Genomic DNA, 22,078 nt, shown 5'->3' on the forward strand with positions numbered 1-22,078 from the left:
CATATTGGATTTGTTGGGGTGTCCAGTCTTACTTTCTTAAACCATACATATCTGACAACATTTCTGTAAAATCCCATGCTTGTGAATCAAAGTGCACAATTCTGTCTATTAGCTGCCTCCCCTACTCCCCCTGCTGTGGTTCAGATCTGCCTCCTATTTTTAAAAGGAAGTTTAAAGCCCATGATGACAAGCTTAAACATGTGTAGTTTTGTCCCTGGAAGAATGTCTTATGTGGTAAAACCTTGCTGTGCAAATATGTAAAAAAGCAAACTTTTTTCTGTATGGAAAATTCATAATTCAAGTAATATTTAATCTTACCTGTTGGTCCTGTTCTCTGGTACCATCACAATAATAAAGTTTTTGTACCAGGCTGCTACAGGAGAGTTACATAGTCCCTCAATGCAGTCTTTTAAAGTGGCAGATATTGAGGAAAAAACACTTAAATCTTGTTTGTCAATTTCTAAAAATAAAAAAAGATAAATATCAAGCAGATTAGGGGAATAATAGCTGTACTGCTAATACTTAATTTCATTAAATCAAAATGGAAAAATTATATATTGATATGGTGGGGGGGGAGCCATAATCTTCATTATTTTTATTTATGTAATTGAAGTGCCAATATCGTCAAAAGCATATTTTGATTAATGATAAAAAATATGGCATATATATCTGTACTATCCTAAAACACATCTAAATATATATTGTGTGTGTTACAGATAAAGGTAGATGTAGAGAAACTGAAGATCAGGCAAGAATAATTGGACAGTGAGAATGAATGGTTTAAAATGGAATGGCCTTTTAACTGGCTATCAGAAACACTGCATGTTGGGAAGGATAATTAAGGATATAGAACAGAGATCAATTTTCTTCTAATGTCCTTTAGTAAACATTGTATAGTCTCAGTGGTGGATCTTTATCTTCCATCCTTCCCAGTGAAAGTTTCTAGTGAGTGGGGGTCTTAATATTTTATTATGAGTATGCAACTTGTGGGTAATGGCAGTTTAATGCAGTATATGAGGATATATTATTGTGCATGTAGCATAAAGCTGACCCACATTTTGTCTTTCTAAATAATTGTATTATTATTAACTAAAATGAGAAGTTTATTAATTTTTGTAATTTATGAAAAAGTTCTCTGATTACTGATCAGCAAGCAACTGCATGGTTATGGAACCTGGCTCTACTGAACTATAAAAGTTGCTGGAAGAATGTTGCCATTCAGAGTGCATGAATTCACTCCCTCTATAGTTACAACCAGTATTCATTAATCACAGTCCTTGAGATCTCCACCCTCCTGTTGACCTGTTGCTCACTCTCTCTCCCGCAGTAAGAGTTCCACTCCCCTACTTCAGCCTGTGTGTAGTGCTGGCCTGTGGGAGTGTGGGCACGCCCATAGCTGCTCATGATTTCTGTGCTGCAGTTCTGGCATGACAGCTTCCACTTGGCAGAAGGGACAGCACTAGTTCAGCATGGGAGGAGACTTTGATCAGGTTGCTGTAGGGACAAGTAAACAGCATTTCTTCACCACTGAAACACACTTTCTGAAAAGGGACTCCACGCCCTGCCTAAATACTTCATAGTACTGTGTAGTCCTAAATATACGGGATTAAAGGGTCCTCTCTTTGTGCCAATGAACAGGCTGTGGAAGGCCTCGCCATTAGTGATATGGGTTGTATATGATGGGGATATTTTATTAGTCTGCACTTGCTAGATTTAGCTGCGCTCAAGAACTATGTTGAGCATGCAAAAGAAGGACTCCAGATCCAGGGCACAGCAAGGCTGAAGTGGGCTCTAGGACAAAAAGGGAAGATGGGCCCCTGCCAGTGTTCCCTCTAATTATTTTCATCTGTGTGCAGAATGAGTTTTGTTCTGGGCGGCAGTATCAAGGCAGTGTGAGTGCATGTGCATTCAGAGTGGGACCTTCCTGATTCAACCTGAGTGGGATCTAAAATTAACTGAGCGGACATTTAAAGAAACATACTTCTGAGCATGTGCACGCCTTAGAGGGAACACTGGCCCCTGCCTCTCCGCAACTTCCCTGACACCATCTTTGGGGGAGGCAGGAGGGAGAGAACAAAGAGCACACTGTCAATCAGCCAGTGGGCCCCTCTCTGCCTCAGGGGTCTGGGGGACATTTGTCCCCCCTCCCCTTGTTCAATTAGCTAAGCCCCTATTCTGGAACTTGTGACAGGAGGAAAATATTCTCCATTAATAGAGTGCTTCATTCCATCTCTGTCCAATAATTCTCTCCCTATAAATTCAAACACTATTAGATTTATATCTTGCCTTTCTTCTATGGTGGAACTCAAGGTCGCTTACATGAGATTTCCAAGTGGCTTCCAAGCTCAGTAGTGACCAGACCCAGATCTGTTTAGCTTCTGCAAAGTTGCTGCATCATATGTCCATGTAGCACTCCATTATCTTAGCTAATATATGACTCTCCGTCCATTTCTGCCTTGGGCTAATGAAAAAACATCTTGCTTGGAGGTGAAGAGAATGGAAATAATAATAAACAGCCTATATTCTGCGACAATATCTATAATAACAGCAACAACATTGATAATGAACTTCAGCCATCCCAGGTCCTTGGGAAGGACTCGATGTCTGGATAAAACAAACCAGTCAATAACACCTGTCTGACTGTGTAAGTAAGTAAGTAAGTAAGTAAGTAAGTAAATAAATAAATAAAACTAAACTTGAAAAGAACAGAACAGTCTTTCTGCAAGGAAGTGAGAGAAGACAATTGAAAGAGGGCAAAGAAGACTGAATCTTTTAAGGGCAAGTCATTCATATGCCTTTCTCAAGAAAAAGTGTTATGTTGCCATGCCCTACCTCTCAACAGTTGTGTTGCTATTGGACTGTACATGACTGAGAACATTTCCTATTTCATTCCTTTATTACCATTTTTGTTCCATTTTTATCTGGCTTTTTTCACTCTGCTATCTTGTGTGGTTTTTTAAAACATGTAAACTGCTTCAGAGGCGCAGCCTGAAAAGCGGTATCCAAGTACTATAAGTCAATATACTATTGACTATATACTAGAACTGGGGTAGGCAACCTTGGCTTGCTAGCTGTTGCTGAACTACTTCTCCCATGATTCCCATACACAATTTGTTGTGGCTAGGTATGATGGGAGTTGTAGTGCAGCACCTGGAGAGCCAAGGTAGCTTACTCCTGTTCTAGAAGGTTGTAGTATAGCTATCTGCAGAGTAAGCTTACACAAACCTTTGATCCAGTATCAGTCCATACTTTGTTGCAAGGTGCATCACTGACTTTGCTGAAACACAGTCTTGATCAAATATAATATGGGTGAGGGGTGTGGATTTAAAAATGCTGACTACTTTGATGTTTAAATTGATTCATAATCTCTTCTCCCTGGCTTGAACAATTAAGCTTCTTAGCAGTGTTCCTGAGTTACAAACAACTTTCTGTTTTCCAAAGTTTCAGGAGTGTAAAAGACCAAGGAGTAGCTGCCCTGCAAGTTTGTACTAAGCATTCTCAATGCAAGTTGAGGAGGCTGAGGATATAAGCAAACAGAGCAACACCTTTGTATAGTTAGACTTATTATTTTAAAATTAATTCTAGCGCCTCAGAACTGCAATGATGGTTATGGACAATGATTATTTCATAGTTGTCTTAAATTAAGGCTCCCCCCCCGCCCCCCAGCTCTGAGAAGCTCTTCAGTGAGCTGTACTGTGCTCTGGCTAGTAGCGTGCTAGACTAATTTTCTGCCTTTTCCCTTGTGGACTAATAGTGTCTTCTGGAAGTTGAAGTTTAAAGCCAGCGTGGTATAGTGGTTAGAGTGCTGGACTAGGACTGGGGAGACCCGAGTTCAAATCCCCATTCAGCCATGAAACTAGCTGGGTGACTCTGGGCCAGTCACTTCTCTCTCAGCCTAACCTACTTCACAGGGTTGTTGTGAAAGAGAAACTCAAGTATGTAGTACACCGCTCTGGGCTCCTTGGAGGAAGAGCAGGATATAAATGTAATAATAATAATAATAATAAACAGGCTGGCTCTTATTTTCTGAGGATGATTGGGAAATCTTTGTAGTCAGCCATAATCTGGGAAGGAGCTGGACCATGTTGTACTGAATGTAGGGCAGGGGTATGTGAATAGCAGGGATTAGGTGAGATTAGGTAAGGTGGCAACTTGGAAATGGAGTTGATGCAGACACTTTAATATTTATTGAAACAACTGAAGTAACTTGCTTGGTAAAGTAAAAATATTTTTAAGGAGTTATGGAGCTGCTTTGTTGTAGGGTTGATGGACAAGCTTTAACCATGTGCCTGGGACGGACATGCAAGTAGTTTGTCAGGGAAATGGTTCAGGCTGCTTTGTGATCCGTAAGTAACAGGGACAGGGGGAATGCATGAGTAAATCTGTGGTGGTGGTTGGTACAAATCTGTAGAGCTTTTGTATGAATCTGCAGTAGCACAGTTGGTGGCGGCTTGGTCATATGGTACAATACTGCCACCTGCCCTGAAGCATTTAAATAGCGAGGAATATATTTGCAAAAAAATATCTCTGCCAAGAACTGTGGTCGGTTATGTACAAGGATTTATCCTCTGAATTGTAGAATCGAAAGGGATCTTGGACATATTCTAGTCTCTTCTCAATGTAGGATTTAGCTGCAATGTTCCTGACAAATGGCTCTCAAGACTCTCTGAAAACCTCTAGTGAAGGAGAGCCCACTGATGCATAAAGGAGACTATTCCACTGTCAGACAATTCTTACAATTGGGAAATTTTTCCCATTGTCTTCCTTGAATCTCCTTTTTTGTAACTTCAACTCACTGATTCTAGTCCTGCTTTCATGAGCAACAGGAAACATACCTGCTCCTTGCATGGGACAGCCCTTTGGATATTTGAAGACAACTATCATATCTCCCCTTGGTCTTCTCTTCAGGCTAAACATACCCATTCCTTCTAGAACTTCATTTCTAGACCCTGCACCATCTTTATTGCTCTCATCTGATCTTGTTCCATCTTATCCATGACCTTCTTAACATGTGGTGGCCAGCTGTGGACACAGTATTCCAGCTGAGGTCTGACCAGTGCAACATGGAGTGGAATAATTGCTTCTCTATATGTACCTCTGTTAATGCAGCCAAATATTGTACTAGCTTTTTAAAGTAATTGCATCAATGCTGGCTCATGCTCAACTTGTGGTCCATTAAGACACCCAGATCTTTTTCACATTTGCTGCTGCCAACCAGGTCTTCCCCATCCAATACTTGTGCATTTGATTTTTTTAAAAATTCAAGTGTGGAACTTTACATTAATCTCTGTTAAACTTCGTCTTGTTGGTTTTGGCCCAATATTTAAGCTTGTCGAGATAGTTTTGACTCTTCGAAGCTAGCTATCACACCCCTAGCTTCATGTCCTTCATGTTAGGGGTGTGCATGAATGGTTCATGCTGAACCGGTTGGCATCTTAACTGGTTTTTTGGTTTGATTTTAGTCCGAACAGAAGGTGGTTTGGTCAGTGATTGAACTGAACCAGGCCCAGTTTGTGCGAAGTGGTTCAGTACAATAAGGGGTCCAGGCAGGGGCGGCAAGTGAGTAAGTAAGCTGCTTATCTAGCTGGTGTGGCTGCCGGTGCCATCACTCACCTTCCCAGTGGCCCCAAGCAGCCGAGTCACTGGTGGAGCCATTTATGAGCACTCATTGAATAAGCTTGTACAACCAGCTGTGAATCCACAGCTGGCTGTCATTTAGCCAACATCTTATCATATTGTCAACAAGGATATTATGGAAGACTTTGCCAAATGCTGTGCTGAAATCAAGATAAACTATGTCTACAGCTTTACCATTATGTTCTAAACTAATAACTCTGTCAATAGATGTTTGGCCATTTGTGACCCAATAAAACTCCTTGGGGGAGAATTACTAAATGTTTGAGATATTCCACTATTCCAATATGTACTCCAGGTATGATTCATAGCTTTATTCTCTCTTTATAGAAATTTCTACACAGAGTATACAATTAAAGTTAGAAAAATGTAAGTGCCAGTGGGGGGATGCAGAATTGGTCAATTATTGCACTCCATGTTGGTGTGTGAATCTTAATCTTTAACTTCAACATGGAAAATATCTGCAACCCATCTATAATGCTCATAGGTGCTAATTTGTTAGGATATGGAAAGGGGTAAGAGCAATCGTTACCACCACCTCAAGTTATTCATTGGTGATAAACTGAAACACACAAAATTAATGGTATGAGTTGATAATAGCCTGATTCGATAAAGTCTAGCCTTCGGTGCATGCACAAATGGTGTATTCTTTTCCAGTCCTGGTTTAGCATAAGCCTGGATCTCTCATTGTATCTGAACTAGGCAATTCTGACTTATTCTAGCCAGAGTTTCAAAATAAACCAGATATGAAGCAGAGACTGTACTAGAAATAGAATCCTTCCTTCGCTTGCATGCATGCACACTGACACATTGGGGCACATTGCACAAAACCAGAATTCAATCCTGACTCGACATGTATATCTGAACTGGGCCAAACATTTTATATAATAACTTGTTATCTATTCTATTATAAATAACCAAACTTCTACTTTAAAATGTATCTAGGACCACTGTCCAAGTGTTCTCCAAATGTAGCTAGCAGGGTGCTACAGTTGAGCTAGTTCAGTTCTGTGCACCAAGTCCTAATTGAAGGTCCAGTATTGTGAGCTGGGCAGCTGGCTATGTCCTGCGTTCCTGACCACTTGTCTTCCTTCAGCGTCATCTGCTTCTTCTTCTCCATCTTAGTCAACATCTTTAGCTTTCCTTTTTCCTTTTTTTAGCTTTCCCATATCAATTGTGTGGATTTTAGCTCAGTTTAAGTATGCATACAGGGCATGATCTGGCCAAGGCTATGCACCTTAAAGAACCATTGATTTTAGTGGGAGAGGTTAAAGCAAATGCTCAACTCTCCCTTTAAAACTAGTGAAAATTCTAAATATTCAATTAAAATTGTTTTTATATTGCTATATATTTTATATATAGTCACTTGGTATTTGTCTTAATCTTGTAAAAGTTCTTTCATTATGGGCCATAATGACTCTTTGCTGTCTTCTCTTTAGATTGTTGGTTTAAAGTATTTTCAGGTGTAAATGATTGATTGGGTCTTAAATCTTTGGCAACTGCAGCTGAATAAGATTTTATGAACGTGGTGTAGCATTTGAAATGTTATATTGGGCTGTGTTCTGTTTTAAGAAGGCGATAGACAGAGCTGGATAATTTCATTACTTTCTCTGATTTAATTCCACTCCTTTCTCTTATTTGAATTTTCCCCCCTTGTGTGTCTGATTCACTTCTTTCTTCCTCCTCTTTTTTCAAATCACAGAATCTGAAGCGGGTGATGGCAGATGAGGTAAGGGCACCCATTTTAAACTTGTCTCTTGCATTATCTCTTTCAGCTTGCTGTGACTTATTTTTTTAAAAATGAGTTCTGAGTGCTGCCTTCTGTGTTTCAGTTGCCCACTTCTTGATTGTGCTGTGTCTGCTAGCATGGCATGTGCATCCTGCCTTGTGTCAAGCACTTGCTTTGGTAGGATGTTAAGTGCTTTTCTGGGCTGTGGCATGTAGCCCTATCTGCCTATGTGTGTCATTCATGCTGGAATTTATGTGATGTGTGCGCCTGGCTGTGGCAAAATCTGAGCTCTGTCTGCAGCACCACATTTCATGCCGACTTGAGGCTTGTGTCCTCTCTAACAATAATATTGGGGATTTCTCTTCTCCTTGGAGCACTTCAAGCGCTTTGTGGGAAAGCAAAAGCTATTTTTTCAATGCATTGCTACATCTATATGTGGCAGCTGTGTTGTAATAGGGACTTCTTAGAATGATCCACCCCCAGAGTCTGTTGTATCCAAAAGGAGTTGAGAGAATGGTTTGGTATTTTCCTGCTGATTTAGCAATCCTGGCAGTGCTCTAGTTGATCTTTGAAATGTGGAGATCACCCAGGTGCTGATCATGATTGCTTCTAGGTGCCCTTTGCCACTTACTAGAGTGCAAGTGGCTTGGTCATTCACCATGAAACGAGGGGCAGGGAAATAAGTGAGTGGTTGGAGTAGTGTTAGAGGAAAATGAATCCGACCAAACAAAGACTAGAACCCATTTTAGGGTTTACTGTGGTGGTTGTGGTGACATAAGGTAATCTCCATCACCATTGAGTCTGGAGCTCTTCCTGGTAGCAATGACCTCTTGGCCCATAGGGAGACCTGGAGGAATCCTCAGTAGCCTGCTGTGATTACTTGGCAGATTAGATGGCTCATGTTAGCATCAGCTTGTATTGAACCAAGCTAGAAGTGTTGACAGCTGCCACGTACCAGGTTTCTATGTCTCTCTTGAGCTTGTTCAGCCTGAGGATGTAGACAAGATTGTTAGAGAGGTGAAATATATGACATGGGCACTTAATTCTTCTTCTTTTTGCCTGTCATTGTGGCCAGATGGACACTGGCTTGCTGGATGGCAGAGGCTGTTAATGCTTTTCTGAAAGAGGGTGTCATACTAACTATTTTGAAGGAGGCAATAGTACATCCCTGTTTAAAAACAAATCTGCCTTAGACTCCTCTGATTCAAATTACATGTCTGATCTCCAGTAATTCCATTCTTGAGCAAGGTATTGGAGTATGTCATAGGAACACAGGAACATAGGAAACTGCCATATACTGAGTCAGAGCATTGGTCTATCTAGCTCAGTATTGTCTTCACAGACTGGCAGCGGCTTCTCCAAGATTGCAGGCAGGAATCTCTCTGAGCCCTATCTTGGAGAAGCCAGGGAGGGAACTTGAAACTTTCTGCTCTTCCCAGAGCAGCTTCATCCCCTGAGGGGAATGTCTCGCAGTGCTCGCACATCAAGTCTCCCATTCAGATGTAACCAGGGCAGACCCTGCTTAGCTAAAGGGACAAGTCATGCTTGCTACCACAAGACCAGCTCTCCTCTCTTGTCATGATGACCCATCTCCAGATTTTCCTTGAAGAAACTGATGACCTAAATCACTCTTTCAGTCTGGTTTCCAATTTGGTCGAGGGATGGAAACTGCCTTGGTCATTCTCATGAATGATCTGAGCTGGGAGATCTGAGCAGGATGGGGTTCAATCCTCTGGATTCCTTTGGATCTCTAAGTGGTGTTCAGTGCCACCAACCATGGTGTCCCTCTGGGCTTTTTTCTGGCGTGGGACTGGTGGGAGGCATCATGTTTTAGGTGGCTTTTGGTCATTCTTGTAGTGTAGGTCCCAGAAAATGATGTTGGAGGACCAATAGTCCCCCCACCCCAGCCCATGGACCACTGGTTCTGCTCTGTGCTGTCCCTCTCTCTCCATTGTTGCCTGAGGCTCAACAGGTGCTAATGAGAGAGGGGCCTTTTCATTGGTGGTACCATTATTGTGGGCAAACTCCCTCGCCAGGGAGACCCATAAGGCCCCATCACTACTGCTGAGCTGGGATTCTTTTTGCTGCTATCGCTTGAGGGTTTTTCTTTTTTTTAATTAACTTTTGTTAGCTGCCTTGAGGCATCTTCTTTAAAAAACAAACAAACAGGATATATATATATTTTAAAAAGGCACAATATTTGTGTTATCTATAATTTGTTACTTTGAGAGCCTGCAAAAACACCACTATTTAAGTGAATTTCCCAAACTTCCAAATCTACTCTTTACTTGACCCTTATAGAATAAAAGGTATGATCTTGGAGTTTATAATTATAATTGTCATCCTTTCTATTATGCAGATAAATTTGACCAGAGTGTGCGGTGTGGAGTAATTAACAGGGGCATAGCAAGAGAAGTGGTCGAGGAATGTGGCTCTTCTGATGTTTCGTTTTTCTTAATCAGATTGAGAGATTCACCAGCATGAGGATAAAGAAGGAGAAGGAAAAGCCTAATGTGGCACATAGGAATTCCTCTGCATCTTATTCAGAGGTTTCTGGCTCAAGTCAGATTCTGCAGGAATATGCAAATGATGATGTGCTTTATCTTTTTGAGAAGATGCTGGTAAGTTAAAACATTTTCCCCCCTCTTCTGATTAGGTATTTGGGGGTGGTTTGGGATCAATAGATGCCTTTCCAAGAGAAGAAAGCACATTATGATACATTGACAAAAGGGAGGCATGGACCTCTTAGAAGCTGAACTGAATTATGAAACAGCAGAAGCCAAACAGATTGGAGCATCTTCCAGGCTGTGTCCTTGCCTGATGGCGCAAAAACATTTCTCCATTGAACCCAGAGAGAGGAGATCATGACTTGAGAATGAGAAGGTTTGAAAATCCACTTAGCTTGTGTGTTGCGAGCTGACAGTGTCATGGTGGCTCCTTCTTTCCCTGCCCCTGCTCATTCCACTTCTTCCATGTGAGGGTTGACTTGCCTCTAGGATGCTGGGAATTTCCCTTTTTTGACTGAAGTAGCCTTGACTTGTGTTCCGGTCCAAACAACCCTGACATAGGAGATGAGAGACTGTATTAGTGAGAAAAAGCTGCCAAAGGCAAAATGCTTCCTTCTCAAGATTTTGACAGGAGAAAAATTGATGAGAAGGTGTTTTCTCTTGTGTTCAAAGGTGGATATGAATCTAAATGAAGAAAAGAAGCAGCCTCTACGAGAAAAGGACATTGTGATCAAGAGAGAGATGCTTTCCCAGTACCTGCATGCTTCCAATTCTGTAAGTTTTTGTTCTCTGAAAGCCAAGGTTGACTGATCACAATCCAGAGAATAACTTTAGGGCTGAGCCCCTTTCTCCTGGAAGAGCAGCCCTTCACCTGCAGTGAAAATGGCAGTTTCAGAAGCCCCAAGTTTCAAAAAGTGATGTTCAGGCAGTGACTGTTTTGAGGGTAGAAAGAAATCAGTCACCTGGTGGTGGCTGTTGGGGAAGGGATGGAGTTGGTCACACAGTTCTCTCTACACAACAACAACAACAGCCTTCAATGTGACCTTCTCACACATTTACTATCTTCCTTGAATAAGCTGGTGTTGCTTAGTGACTGCATCTTAGCCACTGATTCCCCTAGGTGGCTTTATATTTATTTCTTTATTTCATTTCTTTTTTTTTTTTTTTACATTTTATATCTCGCTCTTCCTCCACGGAGCCTAGAGCGGTGTACTACATACTTAAGTTTCTCTTTCACAACAACCCTGTGAAGTAGGTTAGGCTGAGAGAGAGTGACTGGCCCAGAGTCACCTATCAAGTATCATGGCTGAATAGGGATTTGAACTCTGGTCTCCCCAGCCCTAGTCGAGCTTTCTAACCACTGCACCACACTGGCTCTTTAGGCAAGCCACTGTCTCTCAGCCCATCGGCAATGAAGGGATAATAGTACTCCCTTGCAGGGTTATTAAGGATTACATCAAAATAATGGATGTGAGCACTAAAAAAGCATTGTGTAAATCCTCAGGCAGAGGAGACATTGGCCAAGGAGAGGGGAGTGACATAAATTGCCAGCCTTAACTAAAGATATTTTTAAAAACAAAGCTTTCAGAATGATGTAATTGTATATGTAATACACAAGTTTTGGGCGGTATACAAATATGTCACATAAATAAATATGTAATATAAGAGCACCACAGTGCCAAAACCAAGGGGTGTTCATTCTAATTGCCAAATTAGTGCAATGCTTAATTTATTAACGTCATGTATTTATCACACTGTGAGTATCCATGCTAGGTTAACACTTCAGAACTGTCTTTTCCATCTCCTGGATCAACTTTGCCCCTCCTTATGGAAGGAGAATTAATAGGGGCTGAGCATGTTGCAGCTGTGTATAAAACCTCATGATTTGCTTGCATAAAAGGTTGAACAGCTCATCTTTGGAAGTGAAGAATTTCCTGTACGATCCCCAGGGCTGTCCTTAGGGCATGGCAAGCAGGGTGATTGCCCGGGCCCCCGCTTTTTTAACCCCCATTAGAATTAACTGGAAGGGGGCCCTGCACTGGCTGATTTGCCCCAGCCCCACACCCCACCAGGGCTCTCTAAGGACAGCCCTGACAATCCCAATTCTTTACTGCTATTTTTTGTTTTTGTTTTGTTTAAAATCCTAACATGTATTTGATTTAGTGATTCTCAGATTTCTTCCACTTGGGCCCAACCTCTCAGCATTAGCTTCTGCCCCATCTGAAGCCAGTGCCAATTGGCTGTATTCTTCTGGTGAATATGCCATAATCCTTGGGTACAGTTGTGGGCTTACAGCTTGAAGCCACTACATGTGAGGATCTGTTATTGAGGAATCTCTGGCATTAAAAGAGGCAGAACAAGATATTTTTGTTCCTCTTTTAAAACTATGCGCAGGGGAAATATTATGAGAACAAGGCAACAGCTTTTTATGTTGCTTTTCTATTTAATGAGTGTGTTTATGCTGCATATAATAGTGGGGATAGCTGCAATTTGAATCAGTGTTTATTACATATTGAAATGGGAAGTATTACAGAAAGGAAGCCATCAGTGTTCCCTCTAAGGCTTGTGCGTGTGCACGCACTCACACGTTTTTTGATGTCTGCTCAGTTAATTTTAGATCCTGCTCAGGCTGAATCAAGAAGGCCACATTCTGAATACTCATGCGCGCACGCTGCCTTGATACTGCTGCCCAGTATCAAAATTCATTCTGCACACAGATGAAAAAAATGAGAGAACACACTGGAAGCCACAGTATATTGCGGTTTTCTACTGATCTTTCATGTCTTCCATCTTTCCCAGTGCTTCCCATTTAGTCTCTGTTAGATTTAGAATGGTGAACCGAGTAGTTCTGAAACCATTCTGGTTTTTCTCTCCCACCTATCTTGAGAGTATCCAGAAGCTACTCTATACTGCTCTGATTTGCTCTGTTGCAGATACCCACATGTGCTGGATTGTTACTATTAGTTCAAATGTCTTTAAAAGAGAATTGGACACATTCACAGAAGATAGCTCTATACATGGTTATTGGTCATGATTCCTGTATGGAACCTCTAAATTCAGAGGCAGTATTCTTCTGCACACCAGATGCTGGAGAACAGCAGCGAGGGAAGAGGACTTTTCCTTAATTCCTTTCTTTGGCTTGCTGGAGGCATCTGCAGTGTTGTGGATTTTCTGAAAACTTTGAATTGGAAAAGGTTCTAGTAGGATTGGATTTAATACGTTTGTCTTACATTTAGTAAATCAGGGCTATGCAAGTTTGGCCTTCCACCTGTTTGACTACAACTTCCATCACCTCCAGCCATAGTGGCCAATAGTCAGGGCTGGTGGGAATTGTAGTCCAGCAGCTGGAGGGCTGGCGTTGTGCAACCCTGTATTAAATAAAACTGAAGAAGTACACCATGTTGCTTTTACATGATGTATAAGTATTTCAAAACTGTTTCCAATGATCAAAAGTACTTGAACTGCAATTATGAATTGTGTGTGTGTGTGTGTGTGTGTGTGTGTGTGTGTGTCTGAATCTGAATCAATAAGGTACACTAAACCATATTGACTGTTTATATTCAAAGCTTTACATAGTAACTATTTTTGTGGGAATACTTCTAAATATTTTAAGCCCTTTTATTGTTGAAACTTTAAGAAAAAAGCAGACGAAAACCATCAATATGCTAATTTTAGTCCACGTTCGATATCTATATATTTCCTAGGTATAAATGCTGCTCTTGCATTCCATCCAAGCAGTTAGTCAATGTGCACAGAGGAATTACGGCTCCTGCCCTCAACCTCTTTCCTTTCAGTGGAAGATGAAAACAAACTCTGTGCAGGGAGAGCCTGTTCTTGCCTTTTGCTGAATTTATGAAGTGGGAGCAAGGCCAGCAGATATGGCAGAGGCCAGGCTCCACAGTCTCTCCCCACATGTTGACTAAATATATACATGGAAATGTGAGAAGAGTACACTGGCAAATTGGATGACAATGTTTGTCATGCCAGTTTGACTGGTATTGTATTGATTGTTTCTGTTATGAAACAATGCAGTTTTAGAAAAGGAAAACTTTCTATGAGGAACAATAAAGCTGTGGGAAAATGTTCTGCCCCATATCACTAAGCATCTGGTGGGTCACTGTGGGAACAGGATGCTGGGCCTAGATGGACCTTTAGCTTCTTCTTAGCTTTGCCAATTGGACAGTGTAGCCAAGGACTCGGCAACACAGAAACCTTCAGTTAGCCTAGAGCATGCAGTGTGTCCCTCTTCACAAAACATGCCTTGCAGAGGTTCCTTACATTTTGCCTGGCTCAGCTTATACTGCAGAGATCCTCCTTGCCCCTGGTAGCTAGTTTCCCTTGCAGTTCTACCCCCCCACCACTGCAACAACACAGTTGATCTTCAAGCTCCTGATTGGCATCGCAGCATTGACTGTCTCTTACCTGTGTGGCAGGCAATCATTCAACAGGTATTGCTGCTTTGGAAACAAAGCAAGAATTTGAAATCTCGTATTCTGTGCATGTGTAAAGGAACTGGGATCAAAGACAGTAAATAAGGGCAATCCACTTTCTTGGTTGCCTAATTTTAACTGACCTCTGCAGCTGTGTACCTCACATCAACTTGATCTGCAGGAATTGGCAGACAAAGTTCTTCTGTTCATGGATTTTGGTATTGTCTTCCAAGCCTGCTCTAGTACTCCTCCTGCTTATTTTTAGGCTGGTTTAAGTCATTTTTATATTGATATGATATACAATATATCAAGCATGACTTTGTGATTGTTTAATGTGGAACATCTTTGTAAGCTGCCTTTTGTACTTAAGAAAAAATTGAAAGGTGGAATATAAATTATTTTTTAAAATTTTTAAATAAAGAAACAAACAGCATGGTGTTTTAAAGGCACACTGTTCCAAATCAAATTGAAACAGGCACAGCAGCCATTCAGCCATTACCATGAGTTAGCTAGATAAGGGCTGGACAAAGTTGAACCTGTTGCTTGTAATTTCCCCCCAAGTTAAGCCACCTTTTGTCTTTTAAGCCATACTTTGTACAGCATCTCCCATGTCATTTGTTGTTCATAATAAAAATATCCATGTTTAAGTGGTGGTCCCCACCCCCACTGTGAAGCGGTTATTAGTATTATTGAAATGTGTATACTGCTTTCCAGAAAAAAAGTTCTCAAAGCACACACATTCAGAGAGGAGAGACCTTGCAAGCCAGTGGAGAGACACTATGCCCAGCTGAATAGGGACAGGTGCTTTCCTCTACAAAACATAAAAAAGCAACTTATTTAAAAGGTGTCCCTTTGCCCGGTTAGCAGGGGTAGCTGGGCTGGTGCTCTCTAATGCTTGGTTAATACCAGTGTAAGGAGTTGGCTTTGAGGAGAGGGAAGTCGCTTCCTTTGTGCCAGGAAACACAAAGGTTATTGTCCCAGATGAACTTTTGATTTTCTGGTCGTCTTTGTCTCTTGCTAAATAACTGGTTGGCTGGCGGAATTTCACAACAGTTTCTTCCTCTGATAGTCTCCAGTGCTCATGGCCAAGGAAGGTAATCTCTTGTCTAGAAGAATATCTCTAATGCTTGAGCAAAGTTCATGTGGAACGCAACACACCATCATTGCATCCATAAAAACATCTTCCTCTTGGTTCAGCTATGTGTACACAGCTTGCCTTTGGCCACCTAGACGTTCTCTCCATGGATGTTGTGGACCAGTTCTGACAGTAGCTAGTGTGTTTACCATCTGGGTGGTGACAGATGCCCTTTATGGGTCAGATTGACCACAGTTTCAGGGTGCACACCTGATCAGTGGTGACCAAAGGCCTAAAACTTCCCATCAAAATTAGAGTGCATTAGTAGCCCCTTTTTAAAATGCTTATTTGCTGTGCAGTACCATACATTGATAGAGTTGCTTCATCATAAAATTATCCTGATATACTCCTCATCAAAGTGACTGACATTCTGGCTAAATTACTCTCAGTAGTACTACTCTGGTTACTCTAAAGGACTACTAGATTTCAGAAGGGCTTCATCTAGTCAGGATATCATGTACATTAATGAAAAAGTGAATGATGCAATTCAAAATATTGGTTTAAAGACTACCTCTTAAAGTGATACATCATTCACACACATGATTTCAAAGTCCTTAAAAGGATTAGCATTCCTATTAATGAATACAATGCAGGTTCCACTTCCATTCTGTTAAACTGTGTCTTGATAAGAGTCCATGTTGCTCTATCCAGAAATCATCATAACTGTTCATTGTTCTGCTCTGACTTGAAGTAGATGCTTTAAGATGCTATCGATGTAATATAAAATTTCAAAATTATTCTAAACTGGAAAAATTCAATGGGATGCTAATCCAACTTGATTAGCTTTGAATATTATCTTATTCATGTGTTCATAACACAGTAAAAATATAGAGTAGCATCCACAGTGATGCTTGTAGAAGGAGTTTTAGCAATAACAGTGCTCTGCAATCACTAGTGGAAGAACTACTACTACTGGTGGAAGAGTTAATGCAGCATGTTGCACAACATCTTCTGCTAGCAAATGAACTACTCTGAAAAAGGGGTTAATTTCTCTGCATAGTGTCTTTGCACATGCACATTATTGCTAGAGGTAGACATCTCTGGTTGCCACCCACTGAAATCCTGAAGCAATGCAGTACATGTTAGCATTAATAATGTGTAACTAACATCATTTAAATACAAACTTGTTATGAAATTCTTTTAAAATATCCGTAAACTTGTTTCTATGAAACATCCTGGCTACTATATAAATATAACCCCTCTTGGTAGTTTGCATTTCAGTAAGCCAGAGGGGAAACTAATTTGAAAGGCGCTTTCCTTCCAAAAAGGGAGCAAACATTCCAAGGTAGAGAAAGGGAGAAAGGTGACTGTAAAGTTGTTTTCATTGTCTAGGACTCTCAACTTAGCTCCGCTTCCCCCGTCAGCTCTTTTTAGACTACAACTCACATAATCTGGCCACACTACCCTGAACGTGCCCGATCTCATCTGATCTCGAAGCTAAGCAGAGTCAGGCCTTGTTAGTACTTGGATGAGAGACCACCTGGGAATACCGGATGCTGTATCTGTAGAGAGCCAGCGTGCTGTAATGGTTAGCGTGCTGGACTAAGACCAGGGAGACAAGAGTTCAAATCCCCATTCAGCCATGAGACTTGCTGGGTGACTCTGGGCCAGTCACTTCTCTCCCAGCCTAATCTACTTCACAAGCTTGTTGTGAGGAGAAACTTGAGTATGTAGTACACCGCTCTGGGCTCCTTGGAGGAAGAGCGGGATATAAAATGGAAAAATAAATAATAATCCGCAGCCACAGTCCAACAGCCAGGGATTATGGGAGTTGTAGGCCAACATCTGCAGGAGGACTGAAGTTAAGCAGCCCTGTCTAGGTACTGACACTGGCCCTGTTCAGATGTAAGATGGAGACAGAAGTGAATCCTGGTTTTGCTTAACATGCCCCGAGTCTTAAATGCACACTTCCTCCCCTTCAACACAAGGGGAGGAAGGATTTTATTTCTAGTCTTGGTTTAGAACAAGCAAGTATCACTCATTGCATCTTGGCTTCAGATTCCAGTTTATTTAGAAACTCTGGCTAGATTGCCCGCTTCTGATGTAACAAGAGATCCTGGCTGCTTGTAAGCCAGAATTGGAAGTAGATTTCTTCCTAAGAAACCCTAAGATTAGGGGAAGTTGCATGAAATCAGATTCAGTCCTGACTCCACATTAATGTATGCATGGGCATGTATGAGCCATGTTTTGTTTAACAAAACAAATAGGTATGCATTTTGTTATGATACAGTGTATTGATTAATAAAACACCACCTATTCATTCAGTATTCAGTAACTATTCACAAGTGTATATGTATTTTTAAATTACTCTGCTTCTTTTGTGTCTCTGGATTATACTTACTGGTTTGGCAGTTGATGCTAAGGGAGAATAAAGACCCTTGATAGCCAATACCCACCAGACAGGGATAGCTGGTAAGAGCTCCTAGAGAAGTTCATTTGAAAATCATTATACCTATCCCCATTACAAATCTACAGAATACCCAAAGACATTGCATTTGTATACTGGAATATTGCTATCTCAGCTCACTATTGATGCTCATATATCAAAAAGAGTAACATTTATTTTGAGAGAATCTTTGATTCAAGACTTCATACATTTTATTTGGAAACTGTAGCTTCTACTCAGTTAAGCAAACCAGCCTATCTCAATAGTATAGATTTTGCTCCTAGTTGCTTTTTCTGCTATGGCCTGAATACCTTCATTCTCTTACTTGCAGGGCATGAGTCAGAAGGAGAGTTCCAAGTCTGCTATTATGTACATTCAGGAACTGAAATCTGGTCTCAGAGAGGCTCAGCTGCTTAATTGTTTGGAGTCCCTGCGTGTGTCACTCAACAATAATCCTGTCAGGTAAAAGTCTGGCTGGACCTTTTGCTGGTATACACACATGGTTTGCTGGCATGCCTATGTGGGGCTGGCAAGGGAGGCAAGTGGGAGTGTTGCCAGTGAAGATAGAGAATGGGTGACTATGTTTAATATTTAGGTTCTTTTTCTTCTAATATGTTTTCATTGTGAAATTTTTTCAGCTGGGTGCAAAATTTTGGTGCTGAAGGCCTCAACTACCTGCTGGACATACTGAAAGGTCTCCATGATGAAAAGGATGAGTCCAGGTAAGGGGCTGTTGGAACTAAAATGGATTCATTTTAAATTGATGCATATATTAGATAATAATTTATTATAATTTATTTGTGTGTGTGTCCTCCTTGTTCTGTACATAGCTGTAGGTTGTAAATTTGCTGTGGTTATTCTTGGAGGATGTGTCACTGATAGGCAGCCTATGATTTTGCTTTGTGAAGATGTTTAAGATAAATGGGGCTTGGCCTGTGTGAGGCGAGGCTCAGTCCAGAGTGATCTGATGCTACTCCTGGGGGCGGCGGGGGGGCAGGGATCTTTCCTGGGGTTGCCGCAGGCCCTAAGGACAGCATTCAGCAGTGTTCATCACAGTGTCTCTCTTAGCAGCATCACTGTGAGCTGTATATTACATTGCAATATGCTGTGAGCCAGTGAATTTCGTAGATCGAAAGGTGGGATAGAAATCTTTGTAATAAGATAACATATGGTGGTTGCATATAGATTTTAATAGTGTGCTTTTCATACAGGGTTGGGAGGACATGTTGGAGCTGCGATGGGCAAAAATATGTGGATAGAGAAGGCTAAGTTCTAATGGAGGTTGGGAGCATCTTATTGCAGCTCCTGATGTTGTCTTACTCTTTGAATATGAGGTGGGGTTAGAGGGGAAAAGGTACAGGAGGACTATTAACCATCTGATTACTTTTTCTCCCTCCCCGCCAGCCAATTTGACCCTCGGATCAAACATGAGGTTATTAGATGCTTGAAGGCTTTCATGAACAATAAGGTGAGTACTCTTTACAGAATTTCTCCCTGTACAGATATTTGTGAACTTCCATTAGTCTTAGTCAGCAGGCTCCCTTCAGAAAGCCAGTTGTTGTTCTTGTTGTTGTTATTAGGGGGAGTGTTGATGATGTTCCAGCACTTAATGTAACTCAGCACTGTGTAACAATGAAAAGTTAATCGCTCCCTCAGATTTATAACAGAAACAAAAGGGAATGAAATAGAAAATGGAGGCTTAGGCAGGTCATGGGATAGGTCTGTGTGTGTGTGTGCGTGTGCATGTGCGTGAACTGAGATAATTGAGGGAGCCAGATAAATATCTTGTGGAAGCACATTCCAGTGATTGTAAGTGGTGAGGAAATATTTTGCTGAAGAGAGGCTGAAGAGGTAAATATTCTGAGGTTGGGTACTCTGGTCTACGACCGTAATAAAGATTGCGTTGGATTGGATCCTGAGGTTGGAATCAAATTGGTATAAACAGAAAAGAGAAAATGGGAGGGTAAATAGAAAGCCATTGGAAGATATGAGTGACAAGGGAGTGGAGGTCTTTGAGAATGAGACGTTTATACTGGATGCAAACAGAAGGGGAAAGACAATAGGGAGGAGAAGAATAATTTGAAAAACCTGCAATGTAAATAAAATTGCAGAAGTGAAGATTACAAGAACATAGTTTTAGAGCAGATGCAGAAAGGCCAGAAATAAATAGCATTAAAATAACCTAATCTAGAAGGAACACAAAAGCATGCTTTTCTTACTCTTGATGCTGCCATGACTTTTGTTCAAAGTTTAGATATATTGAATGAATGAACACAGTTGGACTTAGATGAGGGTTGGATTTGAGGAGACAAGTGAGAGATGAATCAAAGTAACTTTGGTTTCTGAAGATGAGGGTGAAGATGAGGAGGCGTTACCATCCAAGGAAAGAGACAAAAAAGGAGTAGAACCTAGAGACAAAAAAAATTACTGTTTTAGAAAAAAAATTAGTTGAAAGAATTGAAAAGATGAGCTCTCCACCACTGAGAGATGGTGGAAAGTCAAAGAAGAAATATATAGAGTGAAAAGAGAGAGCTCAGAAACAGGATAATACAGTTGCCAGGCATCATCATAGGAATGATAGCGTAATCATCGTCGTCATAGTCATCATCATCTTTGTTAGCCGCCCCATAACAGATTGTTCTCTGGGCTGCTTACAACACAACATTAAAACATTAGATAAAAACACACATTAAATCATAACAGACCAAAAATGAGGGGGAGGGGAGAAAATACAAAATATAATACAAAAACAAATTTTAAAAACACGTTTTTAAAAAATCAGTTACAATCAGATCACATTTTTAAAAAAATTAAATTTAAAAGGCCTGAGTGAACAAAAAGGTCTTTATCTGGCATCTAAAAGAACAAAGCGATGAAGCCAGACAAACCTCAATGGGGAGGCTATTCCATAAATGGAGTGCAACCACCAAAAATGCCATCTCCCTAGTAGCTACTTGCCTCACCTCATTTGGCAGGGGCACCTGGAGAAGGACCTCTGAAGAAGATCTTATGGACTGGGATGTGACATATGGAGCAAAGTGCTCCCTTAGGTAACCCAGTCCCAAGCCATTTAGGATTTTAAAGGTTAAAACCAGCACCTTGAATTGGGCCAAGAAATGGACTGGGAGCCAGTGCAGCTGACAAAGCACTGACGTGATATGCTCAAAACGTCTAGTCCCAGCTTAACCCTTAAACTGAAAGCATAAATAACAGAAGTAGAATGACGACAGAGCGGGGAGAGAGAAAGATGCAAAGCAGAACCTTGTGGAGTGCCAGTATTAAGATCTTAAAGAAATCGTGGGATTTCTCCCCACCCACTCCACCCTTGCTGCAGCCACCACTGCCCACAGAGAGGGGCGGCAAAATTTGCTGCTCCTCAAATTTTGTCACCATAGGCAAATGCCTATTCTGCCTCTCTGTTAATCCACCACTGGTTAGGAACTTTTGAAAGTATGTCAGGACTACAAGAATAAATAAAGAAAGGGATCAAATACTAAAATTATAAGAGTAGAAAAATATAGTAGGAAAGAGAGGAGAGGAAAAGAAAAGAGAGAAGAGCGTGGGAAAAGAAAAAGAGGTAGAACAACAAGAAAATGAATGGAGAAATGTCACTTTATCCATGGCTACCTCCTGAGAGAATCATATCTGTCTCATTGGTTGACACTGCTCCAAATAATTGCTATACTCTGTTTAGATGCTTTCCTACTTCACTCGCAAATGTATAGGTCCTTCTTCCAGATCACCTTTCAACACTTCTGTTCTTTTCAGCCTTGGCTTCCTCCATTTTTATGTTCTTTCACTCATTTCCTTGAACTGGTCTCTTACAGTTGCCTTATCTTGTCTGAGGCATTGACCCGTGGGGGGGGGGGCTGCCTTTATGTCTGCACAGCATAAGCCATATAGTTGGATAACTTTTGTGTGTTCTCTTCTTAGTTTGGAATTAAGAAAATGCTCGAAACTGAGGAGGGGATTCTGCTTTTGGCGAGAGCTGTTGACCCCAAAGCCCCTTCCATGATGACTGATGCTATCAAGCTACTTTCTGCCCTTTGCATCCTGCCTCAGCCTGTGGACATGTAAGTGACTATGGGTGGCTTACCTTTCGACTCAGGTGTGTAGTGTGTCCGAGAAATGAGAAGTTCAATACTCAGGCCCCTTTTCAAATTGTATGAAAAGCTGGAGCTCTACATTTAAATGGTATATTGTAATGTGCTTGTAATTGGCACACTATTTTTGTTCTTATCCATGTTTAGAAACTTT

General features: G+C 41.1%; 1 protein-coding gene across 1 annotated transcript in view; it reads left to right on the forward strand.

Moving 5' to 3' along the window:
• Window positions 1-22,078, forward strand: part of DIAPH1 (diaphanous related formin 1) — a 112,511-nt gene that overhangs the window by 11,239 nt on the left and 79,194 nt on the right. The window contains exons 2-8 of the mRNA XM_053246679.1: window positions 7,337-7,363; window positions 9,826-9,984; window positions 10,543-10,644; window positions 18,153-18,283; window positions 18,460-18,543; window positions 19,226-19,289; window positions 21,755-21,894. Of these exons, the coding sequence (XP_053102654.1) occupies window positions 7,337-7,363; window positions 9,826-9,984; window positions 10,543-10,644; window positions 18,153-18,283; window positions 18,460-18,543; window positions 19,226-19,289; window positions 21,755-21,894 (707 nt within the window). The remainder of the gene's footprint in view (window positions 1-7,336; window positions 7,364-9,825; window positions 9,985-10,542; window positions 10,645-18,152; window positions 18,284-18,459; window positions 18,544-19,225; window positions 19,290-21,754; window positions 21,895-22,078) is intronic.

This window comes from Hemicordylus capensis, chromosome 4 (genome assembly GCF_027244095.1).
Source record: "Hemicordylus capensis ecotype Gifberg chromosome 4, rHemCap1.1.pri, whole genome shotgun sequence".
In the NCBI taxonomy this organism is placed as follows: domain Eukaryota; kingdom Metazoa; phylum Chordata; class Lepidosauria; order Squamata; family Cordylidae; genus Hemicordylus; species Hemicordylus capensis.